The 20568-nt window shown below is 45.7% G+C and overlaps 1 protein-coding gene across 2 annotated transcripts in view; it reads right to left on the bottom strand.

The window, feature by feature from the left end:
• The window catches only part of ZNF622 (zinc finger protein 622), a 240415-nt gene that overhangs the window by 89946 nt on the left and 129901 nt on the right, over positions 1-20568 (bottom strand). For both annotated transcript variants that reach the window (XM_086965527.1, XM_086965528.1), the window contains exon 4: positions 11220-11382. In XM_086965527.1, coding sequence (XP_086821653.1) covers positions 11220-11382 — 163 coding nt within the window. The remainder of the gene's footprint in view (positions 1-11219; positions 11383-20568) is intronic.

Genomic DNA, 20568 nt, shown 5'->3' with positions numbered 1-20568 from the left:
TATCCTATTGGTGCTGCCACCCCCTACCTCCACCCTGATTTGAATGGCCTTCAGCTGTGTGCAGTGAGGTCACATCGAGGGCCTGGCCCCAAGCCAGACCCTGCGCAACTCGCCTTATGGTTACTGCTGCATGTAGCCTTTGGTCGTGTGCAACGGTAGTCTGCCACAGGCAACCAACCTCTCATGCAGCCAATCGCCAGCAGCACATGCAGACTGCAAATGTAATCCAGTTCTGGCATCTCAACCTTCATGGAAACGTGTCAAATGGTAACAAGGTTATCAGTAAATCATATATATTTTAACCACCACTCACTTTAACTGTAATAGCCCTTTGTCAGTCTGCATTAACCATGCAAATTACAGACACTTTTGGTGCAGATTTGGCGAGGTTGCCAAAGATACAAGCAAATGAACAATAACCCCAAACTCCTTTAAACTACGCCCCCCTTTACGGAGTAGTATGAAATTCCACATATCATAAGTTAAACATGCCAAGTTTCATGAAATGTTACCAAATGTATCACCTACTCAGATTTTTGGAGTGCCCTTTTGCTTTGCTGCTGTAATCGAAACTAGAAACAACTGCACTAGGCTTAGGTTGGTAACAGCACACAAAACCTCAAAGATTCATTAAACTGCACCAAAGTTATCCGAAAGTTAAAATATTTAAGACCTGTATCTTCATTGTGCCCACAACTGATGGATTTACATTAAACGTAAAATACCATGAGTAAGCTAACTATGCTAAATGTCCTGCAGATCCAAGAAACTGTTAAATCAAATTTTTTTTTACCTCCCCTCTGAATTGGTCTACCTCAAAATGCTACGAGACCAGAGATTCCTGCACTGGGCCTACCTTTCTAAAAGGCTGTCATTTTTCAAGGTTGTTCAACACAACACTAACGCTATTTACACGAAAACATTTTTGCACCCCGCACAAAACCCGCTATACTCACAGAAGACTAAACACAGTAAATGTTTGCTAGATTTCATATGAATGTGTTAATAGATGCCAAGGCTAATAGAAAATTAACACTTTTTGCCCCATCTTTTACAACTGTACCTCCACTGACAAATCCTCACAAATATAAAAGTACAAAGCATAAGCCAAGCATGCTAATCGCCTGCCAAATGCAGTGAAATTCATCAAATGTCACAAAATTTACCGAAAAACTTGAAGTTTTCCTGCAAATCCCCATAAAGAGGAGCCCAAGGAAAGGCTGGTTACTCTCCTCCATTTTTTGCCCCAACAATGGAGGTGATAGCAGTCAAAATTATGAATAATTGTGAAAGGACGATGAGTAAGGTTGAGTGGAATGAAGCACATTCTCACAATGTACGTAAACAACGTTGTGGTGTAATTCATAAATCCAGTGTGGTCTATACAAGCACTAATAGAGGAACTGGATACATGTGATGGTATATCAGGATTTATTATCAACGTGGCCAAGCCCAAAACACTGAATATATCTATCTACCTAAAAGGAATTAACAGCCTAGCTCAAAACTAAATTACTATTGTAATGAGTGATGACATTGCCAATACCCAGGCATCCAAATTGCTGACTCAACTAACCAGATAATACAGGTAAGCGATACGGAATTATTACAACCAGTGAGCCACGACCTGCAGAACTGGCATCCTTTTTTTTGTGTGATTTGTTTTTAACCCCTTCGAAGCTAATGACGAGCTGGGCTCGTCGTGGCGCTTACCTGCCGTGCGCGGATGACAAGGCCAGCTCGTCATGAAATAAAGTAAAACAGCAATTCCCAGCGCAGGACGGGAAAACGCCTAGCAGCCATGTGGTTAATGGTGTGGGAGGATTGCAGCAATCAAGGTGGTGTCCCTGCAATGAATTCTTTAGCATTTCAAACGCTTCCACTCCCAGCTTATAAGGTAGTTTTGGAAAAACTCCTGGGAGAAGCAGAAGTATTTGTATGAGCTGAGGAAGCCGCAAAACTAGCCAGATGAATGGAGATCAACCAAAGATGGAAGATAGGGCTTCCTAATATAATGCAATACTTTCAGGCGACACAGCTTACATTTGTGGTGCATTGGGGGGCAAGAAGAATCAAAGAAACATAAGTGGTGGTTGAATGAGGCAGCCACAGGGGGAAGCATCAAGAGAATTCCATGGCTTGGGAAAAAACAGCCAATCTGGGGCCTCTACTAATCGCCAGTGACCAGGATCATTTTTGTAGTGTGGCAGTTTCAAAAGAGAAGGGGCTCACTATGTTCCCCGGCCCACTTACCCTGATCCTTAATAACCAGATTTGACTCCAGCAGCTGTTAAAGAATGTGCGATGTATGGAGGAAGTAGGGTTGTTAAAGGATATGGAATGTGTCTAAGGAGCCAGGACTGCAATCATTCGAACACCTCACACAAACCTTCATCCTCCCACAAAAGAGAGATATTGTTCCAGGAACTCTAACACTGGGTGATGCAAGTCTTCACAAGGTCATATGCAAGTGGAGTCCTGGCTCCCTCGAGAGATGGAAATTCCTAAAAAGGGGTGAAGAAGCTTGTCTCAGATTTATATAAAGTCCTTAAGAAAAAGAACGGTAGAACGCTCACTCGGATAGAGATAATGGGAGCCAGAGTTAGGGTGAGCACCTATGGACAAGAAAGGGAAAGAAACCCATTATAAAACACGAGGGCTAGAACAAAGTTTCTGGATTCAGGACAACCTCTTCCAACCACTGGGATCAGACCCCATGTCAAGTGTGAAGATTCCCTATTTCCTAATTCCCTTTGGGCCTGTAGTGAGGTAAGCAGGGGATCCTACCCATATGGTTTGGGTTGATGCAAGATCACCATTGTAAATCTGACAAGTCACGCAGTAACTTCTCAACCCACGTGTCCTTATTGGTTCTTTCCTCCTGCACAACATACCTGGGGTAACCCAGGGACTGCGGGCCTATTTCAATACTTTGATCTGTCCTCACGGAGGTCCCTCCAATCAACTGGAAATTGTGCACTTCTTCTGGAACATCAGGTCACAAAGATATTACTTTCCTCCTCTTTCATCTTTTTTGACAGTATCAAAATTGAGTTACAAAAGGAGCCAAGATTCTGTGTCTTTGGCTGTGTGTGTACACAGTGAAGCTATTCTTAGAAGATTATCCTGTTGAAAGAACCTCCATTTATTTAACCCCTTCGCTGCGGCGGGAATTCCGCCGCGGCGCTAGGGGGGGAAGGGGGGCAGAGCGGCGCTCGCAGGCTCCGTCAGGAGCCGCGGTTGAGCTGTGCTCATGACGGAGCGGTTCAGTCATGGCCCCGCCCGCTCAATGGAACATCCAGCGCAGGCACGGAATTTGCGCCGCGCAGTCGCACTGAGTGGGCCATGACAGAACCGCTCCGTCATGAGCACAGCTCAACCGAGGCTCATGCCGGAGCGGCTCCGTCATGAGCATGACAAAGTAAGGTAATTTGTCTTGCCCCAAGTCCTCAAATGAGAATCTTTTGAACCTCTGTATAAAAAGGATGCCTTGGTCTTATAAAATCCTTGTTTTTTAGGCAGAAACCAGATGACACGACAGTGAGTTCCATAGGTGCCAAATTTATGTCAAAGAAACTATAAGAAAAGAAATATAATATTGTTGGTAAGAAAGCTGTCTATTTAAGGAGGAGATGGGTTGTAAGGTCATTTGCTTTAAAATTATCTGACCGTAATAGATCACCTCCTTTTCCTTGCTAGGAACCAGGCAGACCTTTCGAACGTTCACAGAGTGTGGGGGCACTCTAACCTTTAAGTGATGAGCTGTGTTCTCTTTGCAATACAACACATCACAGTAAGTATCTGAGGACAAATAGGGTATACTTTTGGTTCACCCCCTTCTTTTTAGTTGCTTTCAGTCAGTTTCTAGACCCCTATCATCGTTTTCTTATTATTCTAGGGATCATGATGGCACAGATTAAAAATGTGCGTCTTATCTTGTGCCTTAGCGAGCCTCATATGATGAATACATTAAGATAACGTTGATATTTGGTGACACTTTCTTTTCTGGGTATAAGGTGGCACGTGTGTACTATAGCACACTTAATCTATGTACAGTATAATGTTGATATTTGCTTGGTCCAATCAATGTCTATAAAGAGTTTGTGTTGCTATGGGCTATTAATCGATGGACTTTTCCATACATGAATTTTCAGGTCTTCCCAGGGTGTTAAGAACTCTTATTGTGATAATCTGCGAGTCCTGATGAAGGTGGCCTTATCTCCTTATGCCACCGAAACGCGTTGAAGGTGTCCTTTTTCAAACCTACTCATGAGCAGTAGCCCAACGTACAATTTGGGATAATCCTGTGGAGTTTTGGATGGGTTATGAATGGAATGTATATATGTGTGTGAGTGGTATGTGTGGGTTGTTCTCTACCTGGTGCTGAATAGATTATTGTTGTAATCTTCTTTCCCGTTTACATATTCAGGTGGTACATTCCTTTCGCCCCCTTCTACCCTTCCCCTGTTGGTAGGTCCCACCAGAGCTTGCCTTAGAATGTTGGCATCTCTCAGGAGTTTTGGACAGTGGGTGACAGAATAAAGACAGTTCTTACCTTCTCCTGCTTCAAGAGTCTTCTTTACAACACTGGCGACGAAACCGGCGCAGGGGGCCGTACTGTCATCCACCCCTTTCAGTACACTGTCCATCTACTTCAGTTCAAGGTTGTATTTGATGTACTTTGGGTGAAGATTTACCTCGCGGTGATTGGTGAGTTGCAGTTGTCCAGTCCTTGGTGCCCGGTACTTTGGTGATGGATATGCTATTAAACTGCCGAAGGTGTGGTTTCCAGAGGAGAACTCCGTGTGTCTGACTTCAGCTGCCCAGTCCTTGGAGGCGTGAGTACGGCTTTTGCTTGTGGATCAGCCCCAGGAATCGTCATCCTCTGTGAGTGCAGCTGGTTCAACATTCCTTTGTCTGACTCTGAGTTCTAGGAAACATTTTGACACACAGTGAGATTCATTAAAAGACTCTGTGTTTTGTCACCGCCTGTCTTCTGTTCTGACGGAGTTGCTGGGGAGTTACTGTGTGATTTGTGCCCTGTTGCCAGTTCATGAGGAGAATTCTGGGTCCTATTACAGTGCATTAGGAGTTCACGGTGACATATGCACGCCGGCTGATTCAGGTCCCGTCAGCTGCTTCGTGTTTTCCACAGCATGCAGCAGTGCGGCCTCATTACATTCCCTGACTCGTTTTCAGGTGCCTGGCGGAGCTGAGGGAAATATTTCCTCACAGAGGATTTTTGCATACCCCTTACCACGTTCGCCGATTTCCCCTTTGAGATATTGGTGGAGTAGGCGGAGCTTTGTCCTCTTAAGGTTCCGTCGCAGTGGTTGTTGCCCCGGTTGTTTCCTGTCATAGGCGCAGATACTTACGCCCCAGCCGCTTCTTTTGGGCTTTTCCCGCACTAAGGTTGCGCCAGCATTCTCTTCAGCCGAGCGCCCTCCTCACAAGCCGGCATTAGAGTCTCCAGAAGTGTGTTCTTTGCTCTTCACCGGGATTACAAGGACATTCGTCAAGCCCACCCGGCACTCCAGCTCCTCAGGGCCGCTTCTTCAGGGATTTTCTTCGATTGGCTGTGGAGCAGAGCTGTCAAATCATTAGAAGACATTATCCTCACTAGGTCACAAGTAAGACATTTGTTATTTTGTCCCGACGTCCTGAGGCACTGTTTTCTATATCTCAACCACTGGCACATTTCTTTGTTGGAGAAACCCCACGAGCTCACGTATATTTGATCTAGTAAGGAACTGTGCCATTCTATTATTTTTGCGGTGTGTGTCTCAACGGCGATACGCACACCTTTCTACTATTTTTTATTGTAATTGCCAAATCAAGATACAGTCTCCCTCCATTGAACTGCTGCCCTCGCCAGTGAGTCACTGCATCCTTCACAGTGATTCACACACATCAACTTTTGTATTTTCCTACAACTGTGGTATCCGCATTTTTATACTTATCTTATCCATTGGACACGTAGACATTCAACTTTAAGTCATTTAACCTGTGTTATACTTACAGAGTTGCTCTTGCATCATGGGTTATTGCCTATTTTTACTCTCCTGTGTTTTATTTCTCCAGTTATTTTGGATACCATGCTCTGATTGTTTTTACGCCAAATGTTGGGGTGTTTTGATCTTCTGGGTATTGCATTGTTCACATTTGCAGTGATATCGTACAGTCTGGATAATGTAATTCAGTTATTATTTACATGGTAACCCTAGTACTTTACATAGATTCAGTTTTGTACTGTTAGTACGTCAATAGAGTTTCTATTGATTTCACAGTTAGGCACCCCTCCCTCAGTAAAGTGAATATATTCTTATATTTTTACCTGTATGATGTATTAGACTTGGTAGGACCTCCAACTTTGGGTGCCACTGTACCTCTAAGTTAATCTACATTGTGAGCACTTACATTGTACCTCTGCTTACTTCCTAAGAATTTTGGGAACCCTTTCCCCTTATCCTCCTCCATGGCTGCTTCGTCCAGGAGTCAACCACCCTTTTTTTTAATGATGTTGGGGATCCTGAAATCCATTGGAAGTATTTGATTAACCTGTTTGATTCCTACCTTATTGCAATGGGGGCGGGGGGAGGACGTTCTCTGCTGTTTCGAAAACAACATGTCCTGTTGCACAACCTTGGAGTCCAAGGTAGAAAGATATACGATACCCTACCTGATCCTGAGCTAGAAAAAGAGGAGGTTGATTTGGAGGTTTTCATAATCACTCTTATGAAGTTGGAAAGTCACTTTGGAGACAAAGTAAATGTCGTCCGAGAAAGGCACAAGTTCTTTGCTCGAGTGCAGGGTAAACAAGAGTCGGTTACCAATTACATTGCGGCTCTCAGAGGTCTAACTCAATTATGTGAGTTTGGGGAACTGAACGACTCCCTTATCAGGGATCAGTTAGTAAGGTGTACCCACAATCCCCGCATTAGAGACAAACTCCTATCCATAAACCCATCCTTGAGAAAATCTATTAATATGGCACAGCCTATTTAACACACTGCTAAGTGCATTTTAGAAATGAACCCACCCAAAAAACCGGTCTGTAGCGTAGTTAATGCCAAAGGGTATCAGGATGACAACAATGACAGTGAAATTTTGAAAGTCAAAGCAAGAGAAGGCAAGACAGAAAAACCTATGAGTGTTAACGAAGGGTTAAAGTGTTTTAGGTGATGCAGCAGTAACCACCTTGCGAACAATGTTCATTGCACGGCCCGCAATGCAACATGTATGAAATGCAACCGGAAGGGACACTTTGCAAGAGTGTGCAGAGAGGGGGAGAATAACCAGGTAAAACTTGTTAGCAACGGAGAGGAACACTCTCCTCTGTATGTATTTCAAGTGAAAAATCTGGATGTGAATACTTCTAAGAGTGATACTTTGCAATATCTGTATCCTGAATGTACCATTTTCTTGAACAGAAACCTTTGGTCTTTTAAGCGAGTTCTTGTTCTCCATTTACGATGATTAATCAATATGAGATGGATGATCGGTTTAGTATTTCAAGTCTTAAAGTGTTAAAACCTGATGTATCGCCTACTAGTTATGTTGGGGAACCCATACACCTGGTAGGCATGGTAGAAATGGATATAGAATTCAGAGGAAGGTCCACCAGTGGCTTGGTTTATATTGTAAAAGAGGGGTCAAACCTATTAGGCTGGCATCATTTAAAAGAGCTAGGAATAATGCTTGACCCTAATAATGTAGACCAAGTGTGCCTTAGTAGTGGAAATTAGATCTTGCATCTGCCTTAACACATTCTGTAGGGTGGGTTTGCAATGCTGTGGAATGTAAAGGATATGCCTTCTAGTGTATGCTCAGGTCAACTTGTTTAGGAAGCTATTTGAGATGAAATTGTACTTTGGTGACCTATGAACAATTGCTATCCTTCTTATACGTGTGTTTGTTCTTTACGTCACTGTATTCCAGTGGTGGATGCCTTGTTTTTCCTCCTTCCCTGCTCCTTGATCTCTGTTTTGCAGGTTCTCCATTTTGTATGCTGTTCCACGACGACTCTCCTGACATCGTCTGTTTCTGTCATAACATTAGCGAAGGGAGATGTGTTGTAATCTTCCTTCCTGTTTACATATTCAGGTTGTACATTCCTTCACCCTCCCTTCTACCCTTCCCCTGTTGGTAGGTCCCACCAGAGCTTGCCTTAGAATGTTGGCATCTCTCAGGAGTTTTGGAGAGTGGGTGACAGAATAAAGACAGTTCTTACCTTCTCCTGCTTCAAGAGTCTTCTTTACAACAATGATGAATGTAGAAATGTTTCTTTTGTATATAATATGAATATGTATTTTTTATAAAGATGACAAATGAATTCAATCCATGAATAAAGACATAGTTAAAATAACTAAAAAAGTTGCAATGATTATGTTGTAATAGGTCATGGTTTTTTCGGTTTACTAGCCCAGTATGAAATGTATTGTGAAAAAGAAAGTAATACCATCTAGGTCGTGAGGGAACTTTTTTGTGGTTCATTGTTATTTTCCCCTCTTCTCCCTGGCCTTGTCAAAGTATTTTTTGTGGAGGGGGTCCCAGTACTTGTTGCATTACATCAGGTCACAAAGTCCAGCTCTTCAACAGGCAAGCCCTTCCTTCTCTTCCCAGGCCAAAGCAGTTTAGAGATGTAGATGTTTGGTAAAGTTAAAAAAACTACTTTTCTGAAACTAGTACATGGATGTACTGGGTCATAAAATGTCAAGTTTTATAGGTGAGTGGCTAAAGTTTACATCAGTGTTTTATACAATGGGCTTAATCAGACCAACACATCTAAAAAGCTAGAGCATTAAATTATAACCAAAGCATATGTGGTGCCAAACCAAAGATCGACATGCAGGCGTTGTAGCTAGGTGGCGGTCTATATAGAGCACCAAAATGAGGAACACTGTGCAAAGAGTCCAGGCGACTCTTAGTGGTTCATAGGGGTTATAATAATAATAATCCCAAATGCTCTCCTTTGTAGTAGAGTTGGTGAGCAGTTTGGGATTATCTGAGGATAGTGTTAAGCATTTATTGCACACACAGAGTAAGTGAGACACATACTCAATAAAGGAATCCAACACCAATTTATAAAAATAAAGATTTTTTATATGAATTTAGCCACCAAGATCATCGGAATCGGACAAATACTTTTCAAGATAGTGATTTTTCAAGAACTATCTTGAAAAATCCTATGGAAAAAAATATACTGCATATGGCCACTTGACACTGACTTCCAGGACTGTTCTTCTGGACTTAAAGTAAGTATAGGGCAAGGTCCAAGACAGCACCAGAAGGTCACCTTGGTCGGGGAACAGGGCAGCAGGGCCACTCTCTGAGCTGGCCTGGTGGATCCTGAGGTCCCTCAATAGTAGGTCTTGCTTTGTGCAGTTGGAGTCCGGACTGCACCACCAACAATCCTTGGTTGTTGCAACTGCTCCAGTATCGAGATTGTTGGTGCTGGGTGGCTCCTGGAGGTCCTGGTGTCTTCCCAACTTGGCAAGGAGATGGGTCGGACCTCCTGGAGCACGAAGACCTTTATCCTTTCATGCTACTCCTTCAGAATGCCTGATGGCTAGCAACACGGTGGACTGGCAGATGCTTTGTGGCACCTGCAGGGGAGCAGCTCCTCTACTCTAAGGGGAGATCTTTTCCAGTTGTTGAGGTGCTGGGCACTCCTCCAAGGGTTTTAGGAGGGTGCTCAGTTCTTGGTGAAGTGGTCCCAGAGATGGTCAAATTGCAAGCAGCCTGCAGGGTTTTGCGCCAACTTTTGGTGCAAATCTTCAGTTCTCGCTCTCTTCAGTCTTCTTCCTCAGTTTCCAGCAGTCTAATCTGATTTTATGGTGCCATGGGCCCCCCTAAATACTCAATTATGGGGTGTTAAGGGGAGTGAAGGGTAGTAGCCAATGGGCTACTTCACCTGGGGTCACTACACCCCCCTAGATAACCACTTCCTGTGGGTAGTGAGCATCACCCTGTCCCAGAGTTCCTAACTCCACCACACACAAGATGCTGGAATTACCTCATGTTCACTCCAGGCTGCCCCCCTTGTGGGGATGACTAGCCTGGAGGTGCAACACGCCTCCTTGCACAGCCCTTGCCTAGTGCCAAATGGGCCTCAGGCCAGGGGGCATCTTCCAAGTCTGAGGGAAGCCAGGCGTGCATATCAACTGCGGTGTGCTCCTGTGGTGTGCTCTTTGAAGCTCCCTATCGAGACATGCTAATATATTAGCTGTCCTGCTGTCAGCCAGCACACTTGAGGACTAGCAAGGTTCAGGGGGTACCTCTAAGGTACCCTCAATGTGCATGTATTAATAAATCTATCGCTGGAATCAGTGTGGATTTATTAATATGAGGTGTTTGATACCAAAATACCATAGGTTTCAGTGATGCCATTATGTAGCTGGGAATCTCGTTTTGACCAGTGCCCAGTACTGGCTTCCCTGCTCACTTGTAATATTCAGTAATGGAACTAGACAATAAAGGGGCATATCTGCTCATTCAGATATGTCCTCACTTGTGCTATAATGCACCCTGCCTTAGGACTCCAAAGCCTGCTGTAGGGGTTACTTACATATAGCCCATGCAGTGTCTTTGGCATGGCACACAGAGTGTGCCATGTCATGTTTCCAAACATAGTTTGCACCTGGTCACGCAGCCTGCAAAAGCAGTCTGCGTAGAATTTGTGTGTTGGCCCCTTAGGGTGGCATAAGATATGCTGCAGCCATTAGGGACCCTCTTTGGTACTCATGCCCTAAATACCAGGGGGTGCCATTTACCAGGGACCTACAGGGGTACCAAAGTCCTTTCATAATTGTGTACAGTTAGATATCACCTTATTTTAAGGACAGAGCACTGGCCCTAAGATCTGGTTAGCAGGCCTCCGTGGACTGTCAGAGTCAAAAAACGGCATCTAAAAAGGAAAAAAAGGAGGCAAAATGTGGGAGGGGCGGGGGACAATTGCAACAAAAACCCAGTTTCCTAGTCTTGCACATGGAGACGACCCATGAAAGAACAAAAGGATGCAGTGGTAAACTAGGCGGTAGGGAGCTTCTCAGCATTACAAAAGTACATCCAACTCCCAACAAACATACCACGTTACTGGGTCTTGACAAAGAAAGCTAATAAGAGTGTAAGAGATCACAGGAAAGGATACAAGTATGCAAAAAGATTCTGAAGCACTAAAAGCCAATAATGCATTATAGTTCTGGGAAATCTTCTCCTACCTGAAGTCATAAAAATCTGCGAACTCGAGGGCTGCATCTCCCTCAGTGAAAAGCTTGCAGTGGCTCTTGTCGTTCATGTGAGCCTGGACAGACTCAGTAGAGTAAAACGACTTCCCTTTCTCGTTGCACCAAAGACAGACTTTCCCAACACCAACCTTTTCCCCTTAAAAACAAAAAGGTATATTAAATAAATATAAGGAAATGCGGTTTTGGGGAATTTATCAGAGATGTTGTGCACATATGTTTAGCCTAGATCTTGACCCAAGTCTATAATGTTTTTCAATAGTAGTGCTAATGTGTGATTGATAAACATATTTTAGGACCTTAAAGAGGAAAAAACAAAAACATTACTTACCTGTAACAATAGTTCTCTGGTGAGGGAACCTCAATAGATTTATAACCCTAGAAATATTGTGTGCCACCAGGGTGAACCCTAGTACACCAGCATATATATATATATTCTGTTTAATCACAACACATTTTTTCAATCTTCTAATTTTGTGCTTTAACCCCTCCCCTGCTGATGACGGAACCGCTCCGTCATCAGCTACGGTTGGGCTGTGCTGATGACGGAGCGGTTCCGTCATGGCCCGGCCGCCGCGCCTGCGCGGCCGTTCTAATGAGCGGGGCGGGTCATGACGGAACCGCTCCGTCACCAGCATAGCTCAACCGCGGCTGGTGACGGAGCGGTTCTGTCACCAGCATGCGGCCACCGCGCGGCCGCCCCACCCAGTTAGCGCTGCGGCGGAATAGCCGCCGCAGCGAAAGGGTTAAATCGTTATACTAACTATTCGGAGATGTTCAGCATTCTTTACAAACTACAAAACAATCTGAACTCCTATGCTGAATTACATTATAAATGCCATAGAGAGTACGTTTCAAACATAACCAATAGAGAACATAGTATGCAATACTATGACCTCAGTAAAAAAAGGTTGAGGGGAAGGGAAAGAGAAGTTTTAAAAGTAGACCATTGCACTTTATTAACACTTTATAAAACAAAAACAACAGCTCTGCTGTCAACATCGCACATTATCAATCCCTCAAGCCATAGAAGGAAGTAATGCTTGTCTGATCACACCCCTTACGGTTCCTGGAGAATGTAGAACCATCAGGACAGTGTACCATTACTCACATTCTTGTCTGCCCATGGTAAAGAGTTTAGGTGCTCCCTTGTGACACTGGAAGTTTTTTATGTTTTCCCACCATTCACAACTCAATCAGATTGTAAAGCAAAGGAAGGCCTTTTTTTCCCTCAAAAAGACAAATTCTTTTTTTCAGGCGCTGCAGTTCTGGTTAGTGCACCAATCTGATCAATAAATCTAATCTTTTGGCCTGCATTTTCGTTATGCTCTCCCTCCTATTTGCGAACCCCAGTTCTACAGTCCTGTTTCTGTAGTGAATCCAGCCACATTCAAGCCCTTGGTATGTAGGAACTTTGTTTAATAATGAACAGAAAGTTCAAGTTGGATCGACCAAGGATTGACTCCTTTGGGAAATGTTGTACCAACTGATTAAAAATCCTAAGCGTTTGGTTTGGCTATCCACTTCAAAGCTCTAATCTTTCTAACACATGCCTTAATTTAGTTACTCCACCTTTGATCCTAGTTAGGTAATGGTAGCTCCCACACATTTCAGACTCCTGACTCTTCCGTGAATTGGCATAATTTTCTAATAACAAACTCTCATTCAAGCGACCCACCTAGTATTCGGTCTTAATAATGAGGCCTGATTAAGTCCACTTTTTATTGCTGGGTGTAATAGGATAGGAGACCAGTCCAGTACTTCACGGCTCCTCTCAGGTCGCAGACAGCAGGTGCATTCCTCAGGGCCAGCATTTCTGTCTGAAGTGGGTGCCTGGAGGTGCCCCATTTATGCCTGGCACTACCTAGTGGGTGGGAATGACTCCTCGACACACCCTACCCAATGGGGTAATAGTTCCCAAGGCCAACCCTATCCACTTCATTGGACACACTAAACTCTGGTTCTGCGGGCTGGATGTGTGTACTTTGGCAATCCTAGTGTCCTCTCACAACAACATTAAAATCCAGTTTGGGTTTATTGTGGTTGCAGTAGCTACTTCAGAGACAGATGTCTGCTAGGAGAAAAACAGAATTCTACAGCAACCAGCCAGTGGACACAAATTTAATTCCGTGGCATCCTGTTCCCTTTCTTTCAAGTGCACAAGTGTTATAATTAGCTCAGCACAGCTGTCATGTAGGACTTGATACAGTCCTGTCAAAAAGAGGCCCGGTTTATTTTGGGCAGGGAGGACTCCTCAGCAATCAGGTCAACCTGTCAATCACAGGGACCTACTGTGTCGCTCCCGGGAGGAATATAACCCCCCCAGGCACACCCTATTAAAGCCAAGTACAGGCTGAGTGTAGCCGGAAATACATGCAAATTAGCCTCCAGAAACTTCAGGAAGGGAAAGGCATCAGTCTAAAAGTTACTTTTCTTTAATATTTATTAATAGTCTGACTTAAACCATTGAGTTTGATTTTTATTAACTATTAAAAATAGTAGTCTTTATTTTACGAACAAGCCCCTTTTCCGAGATATGGTATTAGTATTTTCATCTATACTAGTTTTCCACCTCAGACTGCTAGGCCTGCCACATTGAAAATAGATTTTGGATGCTAGTCACTGTAAGTGGAGAACCGCAGCCTTAAGGCCCAGTGGCGCAGGGTACGCCTAAATCCCCGGGTTTCACCTGCCTTGTCAAAACAGAGACACAGACTCTTCGTCTGGCGTAGAAGATGGTTTTAATTAGCTGCAGCTAGTACAGTACAACACAATACAAAAATGCAATCACACACGAACATAAGCTATAGGCAAATGTTGCAGACAATACTTTAAATCCAAAACAATTCAAGTTGCCGAGTATGTTTGTCACTCGACCCCTTAAGCAAATCACAAGTGAATCCACACAATTCAATTTACTAACAGAGAAAAACACAGTTTACTAGCAAAGAAAACACAGTTGTGTGTCGTAGAAGGACAGTCAAGAAACAGGAGAATGCATGAGATGTGTAGCGAAGGACAACAGATAAGATAACTTAGAGGAAACAATGGTGTGAAATGACATGTAGTCCGGACGGGGTTTATTCAGCTCAGACAGGAATTAGTGTACTCGGCCAGACCCTGACACTCGTTAGTAAACATAGGCGAAGAAGCCACCTGGCACGTAAAGCAGAAATGAAAAAAACATCGCGTCCGCCGAGCTGCCTGAGAGAGGGCAACACAAAATGGCGGCGATCTCAAAATGGAGGCTGAGTACGAACGAATTCGTAATTTTCAGAACCTCAGACCCTCCTTTTGCCATTACTCAGGCAAAAATAAACCAACTCATGCTAATTTGAGTCAGAGGCAATACTAATATTCATGAGATCTTTTTGCTGCACCATCATTCTAATATTCTCTGTCTTCTGAGCAGCAGCTCGTGGAACGCACAAGGTAGCCAACAGCCCACACACTGCAGGACCACAGTGAACACACAAACAACAAGAGAATATGACAGCTAGAATTGATCCAATGAACGTTAAAATTTTCCATCCCCAAGTTGACATTATTCCCCAAAACCATCCCATAAAAGACCAATCTCCTTCATCCCGATGTATCGACTCGTAGACTGTGTGCAATTTGGAAATGGCCTGGTAAACTGCTGGAGCGTCATCTGGAATATAAATACAGCAACTAGATCCGATCAATCTACAGACACCTCCTCGATCTGCTAGAATCACGTCCAGCGCAATTCGATTCTGAAGCGTCATAAGACGGTCTGCTTGAAGCTCTGCAGTAATGTTACCCGTCGCACCTGCAGTGACATTAATAGTGGTCTCAACCACTCGAACCAATTGCCTAATGTGTCTACTGTTAACCATTGGACCCCAAAAGGGAAGGAATCCCTTAAGGAAATCTCCTCCCTCTTGCTCTGCCGTGTCTTTGGCATCGAATACGCCTCTGCTATGTCTAACTTTGTGATGGTCTGACGAAGCCGTATATGTAGGGGGCAGAAGAAAAGCTATGTAGCAAGTTCCAGAAAAGTTAGAAGGTAACCAAATATAGGCTCGATCATTACAAACAAAGTATGTTCCTTGAGATGGAAATAGCGGAGGGAAATCAAGAGATGAAAGAACATAGGTGTATGTACATTTCTGGATATCATCAATCTTCTTGCGGTTAATCTGGAGACAAAGATTTCCTTTATGGGGCACAGTCCACTCTGGAGAAGACTCGCCTTCCCTAGTTTTATCACTGAGAATAGAGACATAGTGGGTAACATTCCATCCATCATAAGCTTTCTTTTCATCCAATGGAATCTTACTCTGCTCTATAATCTTGGCGGTTACCACTATGCTTTTTATCAAGGAACTAGGACTAAAATCTAATTCATTCCCAGGAGTTCTCATAGGGCTTCTAAGTCCGTCGTGGTATGCGGCCGAAAACATTGTCAAATAGGCCCAAGCTGAAATTTCGTATGAGAAAGGAAGAACCAGATATGGCATTCCCTTTTGTGTATTATGTGGCATGAGTCCGCACACCCAACAGTCAGTCATATTAATAGCCAACTGATGTTGATGCAACAACTGAATAAACGTATTATTCATATACTCGGCTCTCCTTATCTGTTCATGTGGGGGTAAAGTATGCATTTTGTGTGAAAAGACAGAAAGTCGAGAAGGCAAAGAAGTCGTAGTATTAGCAACATTTCTTGATTGTAAGATATGAACAATCCATCCTGTGCAGGCTAATAAAATACGTAAAAACATAAGAACACACAAAGCTACGCCAAATCGGATACATAATAGTTTACAATATTTTACTCTTATTTCTTGCTTCCTATTTTCCCTACCTACAATTATTGTACCATCCATCTTTATCTAAAAAATAATGTCGCTCACGGCACTCTTCTCCAATCACTCAGCTAATCACTTCTGTATACCTGAGGCACAAGCCGCTAACTAAAGAACAGAACCAGGTTACAGTCGGAGTCTCCTACCGTGACCTTGCGACGGAGACAGATGGCACATCTAATAGGAGTAGTTTCTGTCCTGTAACTCCAGTTCTGTAGTAGGGGTATCTCTGTTACTGACTCCGGAATCTGGGGATCACGGTTCGATCCCCGGCACCGGCGGCAGATTAGCCCAGCACCATGTGACTCTGGGCAATAGCTTGCTTAATCTTCCTGACGGCCCCCAGCGCCTAGAGACCCTTACGGGTTATTGTGCGCTTTACAAATGTGGATTATTATTATTATTATTATAATCTAGTGAATAGTCTCGCCCATGTGCGTGGACCCTGGAGCAATCACAAATAATTTCTTAAAGTGTTGAAAAAATGCAGAACTGCACAGACACTTAAGAGAGAATTTAAAGTCAGATAATGCAGCCTATAACCAGGCTACACTGTCCAGTACTTCAACTAGAAATTCCACCAAAAATACACAAACAACTTTTCCTTGCCTTAGCAGCAAAAAGCCTCTGGAATGATAGAGAGGAAGACATGGACAGACAAGCCCATAGGCTGCCATTATGTGGCTCAAAACAGGATACTGTGCCTTTAAGAGAACTTTCCAGAACTTCACAGTATCCCAGAATGCACTGAAGGTCCCTTTTACTTTCAGTTCTTTTTGAAGGCGTAACACGCCAGACCTGTAGCATTCCTTACATGAATATCTCTCCACCGGGGAGGAGGGCGGGCGCTTATGACTATAACAGAGATACCCCTACTACAGAACTGGAGTTACAGGACAGAAACTACTCCTTCTGTAATAGGGGATCTATGTGTATAGTCAAAATCTAGTGAATAGAATGGCAAGCCCATCCCCACACCAAAGCGGCGGTGGAGAAAAGAAATCAACACCACTATTGTGCGAACAAATTCCGCAGCGAACCCTGTCGAGTCTGATCATCTGCTCTGGCATCAGTGTCCAGACATTAATGCTTAGCAAAGGTATGAACCGACTTCCAAGTGGCGGCCTTGCAAATTTCTGCAATAGGAACATTACGGAGAAAAGCCGTCGTGGCAGCTTTGCCCCTGGTGGAATGAGCCTTAGGGTTACCTCCTAAGGTCTTATTAGCTTTCTGGTAACACAATTGTATGCAGGACACAATCCACCTAGAGATGGACAGCTTAGAGGTCGCAAGACCCGTCCGGACCAATCCATAGTTGATGAACAATTGGTCTGACCTACGAATATCTTTGGTCTTATCCAGATAAAATTTCAACACCCTCCTAACATCCAGGGAATGTAAGGACCTTTCCGCTGGAGATGAAGGATTCTGAAAAAACTTAGGCAAAGTTATAGTCTGGTTGACATGAAAATCAAAAATAACCTTGGGAAGAAATTTAGGGTGAGTAGGCATAACAACCTTAGCAGCATGACATACAGTATAAGGTTCTTGGCAACACAACGCCTGAATTTCACTCACCCTGCGGGCCGATGTAATGGCCATGAGGAACGCCGCCTTCCAGGACAGGTGCTGCAACGAAGCCTTATGAATAGGTTCAAAAGGCTCCTTCATCAATCTGGACAGCACCACATTCAATTCCCATGAAGGCGAAGGAAGCCTGGCAGGAGGGAATTCTTTCTTCAAGCCTTCCAAAAAGTCTTTGATCACAGAGATCTGGAAGAAGGAAGTTTGTGAAGGGCATTTCCTGTAGGCAGTCAAAGCAGTGAGATGAACCTTAATGGAATGAACATTAAGGCCAGACCACGCCAAATGTATAAGGTAAGGAAGGATGACATCTTCCTTGCATGTCGTCGGATCACAGTTCTTGGACGCACACCAGATACAAAACCTCTTCCACTTGTAAGCATAGGATGTCCGAGTGGAAGGTCGCTTAGACTCCTTTTGTATGTCCATGCAATCTTCGGACAGATTCAAGTGGCCATATTGCACTCTCTTAGGAGCCATGCCGCCAAACTCAAAGATGAGAGGTTGGGGTGCTAACATCTGCCCCCGAACTTCGTGAGAAGGTCCGGCCTGCACGGCAGCCGTATGTGCGGAAGGAGAGATCGATGAAGCAGGTCCGTGAACCACCACTGCCTTGGCCATTCCGGAGCAATTAGGATCATCCGTGCCCTGGACTGGGACAGCTTGATGAGCACCCCTGGAATCAGGGGAATGGGTGGAAAAGCGTACACAAAGCTGTTCGACCAGTTGATCCATAGCGCATTCCCCAGCATCCCTTGCTGGTAGTCCCTGGAGGCGAAGTCTCGGCATTTGCTGTTTTCGGCGGCGGCGAACAGATCTACGTCTGGAGTCCCCCACCTTTCGAAGACTTCTCTGAGTACTTCGTCGTTTATGACCCATTTGTGGTTTTCCTGAATCAGTCTGCTCAGTGAGTCTGCCTGAACATTCTGCACACCTGGTAGATGGGTAGCCGTTATCGTCAATCCTCTGGCCAGAAGCCAGTGCCAGATCGTCTGCGCCTCCCGAGACAGGGTGCGCGACCTCTGGCTTGAGTGACGTGAGCCGGAGTCAGACATGTCGTCGTTGATTGATTCCATGGCAGTAACCATGGGCAGCCAACAAGGAGGCATCCACAGCCGCGCTGATGACCTGATTGGACACCAGCATCCCTTCCTTGAGGATCTCTTGGAAGTCCTCCCTCTTGTCTCTTGGTAGCAGTTCCACAAACTGTTGCAGGGAGTCCCACAGCGCCCGGTCAGAACGTCCCAGCAGAGCTGGATCGCTGGACGCCTTCATGGCTGTGGAAGCGGTCCCACACGCCTTCCTTCCAGCCGAGTCGATCCATCGACTTTCTTTATCTGGCGCCACGGTGGATGACGGGGAGGTAGAGTGTAATTTCCTGGCCGCCGTCACTATCACCGAATCCGGTACCGGATCTACTCTCAGAAAGGCAGGGTCCGAATCCGGGGCCCTGTACTTCTTTAGAAGTCGGGAGGGAGCGGCCTTCACAACCGCTGGTGTGAGGAATAGCTCCTCTGCAGGTTCCTTCAATCCAGGTACTAGTGGTAGAAGAGGGCGAGACAAATGCTTCTTATGAAGCGTCTCGAATATCACTGACGTCGAAGGTGTAGGTGCCGTCACAGCGATACCCAACTTCGCAGCCCCCCTCAGGAGGACCTCCTGGAAAGTGGCAATGTCATCCACTGGAGAAACCCTGGTCTCAGGGGAGTCCGATAAGGTCGGAGAGTAGGAATGGGTCCTGGAAGAGTCCGCACGGGACCTAGACCCCCGCCTCCTATGGCGACGCATTGATCTGGTGGAGGATCTATGACGACTCCTTGATCTTCCTCTCTGTCCGGAGCGTGAACTTGACCTCCTCGGCCGAGGACGATCAACCGGATCCACCGGAGCGGGTGACTTGGGTTTGGACGGGGCCTTCGGTTCAGGTGTACCCTTGGGAGGCGTCGGAAGAATAGGCAACGAAGTCGACCTCGGTGGAACCGGAGGCGGCTTCACTGGCAACCCTGGCCCAGGTTGCGGTGGAGGCAACGGAGGAGGAGTAGGCTTCCTCGGAGGGGGACCCCTCGGTAATGGAGGAGGGGGAGTCACCTTCCCTGACGGGGTATACACCTCGGAATATACCTAGCCCGGCGAACCTCCTTCTCTACCAGCCTGGGACGTTGGCGAACTTCCCACGGCGTCAGGCCTCCTTTCACCTCTCTTCGACGTCGAAGAACGGCGACCAGACGGCGAGCGCCGCCCCCTTGACGTCGAACGTCTCTTCTTCGGCGACAAACGCCTTTGCCTCGACGGCGACCTTCTGCGCCTCGAAGGCGACCTTCTGCGCCTCGACGGTGATCCTCGGCGCCTCGACGGTGATCCTCGGCGCCTCGACGGCGACCTTCTGTGCCTCAACGGCGATCTTCCATGCCTCGACGGCGACCCGTGCCTCGACGGCGACCCGTGCCTCGACGGCGAACTCTGCTTCGACGGCGACCTTGACGACGAGGACCTCCTTGGCGACGACAGCCTCCTCTTCGCCGACGGCGAACGGCGGTGTCGCCTCGAGGGCGAGCGCCGACACCTGTCCTGTCGACGTCGATGCCGACGACGATGAAACAGTCACCGGGGACGAGGCACGGTCTTGTAACATCCCTCGACGCCGAGCGTCTATGTCGTTTCGTCTCCGACGATAGGGAACAGACCGTAGTCATACCTCTCGACGCCGTAATGGGCGCAATAGACCCAGGCGGAGAATGGTGACGTTTGCTGGCCTTCCTGCCCCTGCGGAGCCCCCCAGAGGCCTCAGCATGGGCAGAAGAAGCCCCTCCAGACCCACCTTGTGCCTTCAATCTTCTTTCCTCGGGCCGTGAAGTCTGATCTTCTTCCTGTCCTTCAGGGTCCTGCCAGAGAAGCCTTGACAGATCACA

This window comes from Lissotriton vulgaris, chromosome 4_1 (assembly GCF_964263255.1).
Source record: "Lissotriton vulgaris chromosome 4_1, aLisVul1.2, whole genome shotgun sequence".
Lineage (NCBI taxonomy): Eukaryota > Metazoa > Chordata > Amphibia > Caudata > Salamandridae > Lissotriton > Lissotriton vulgaris.
This window is presented reverse-complemented; position numbering and strand designations above follow the sequence as displayed.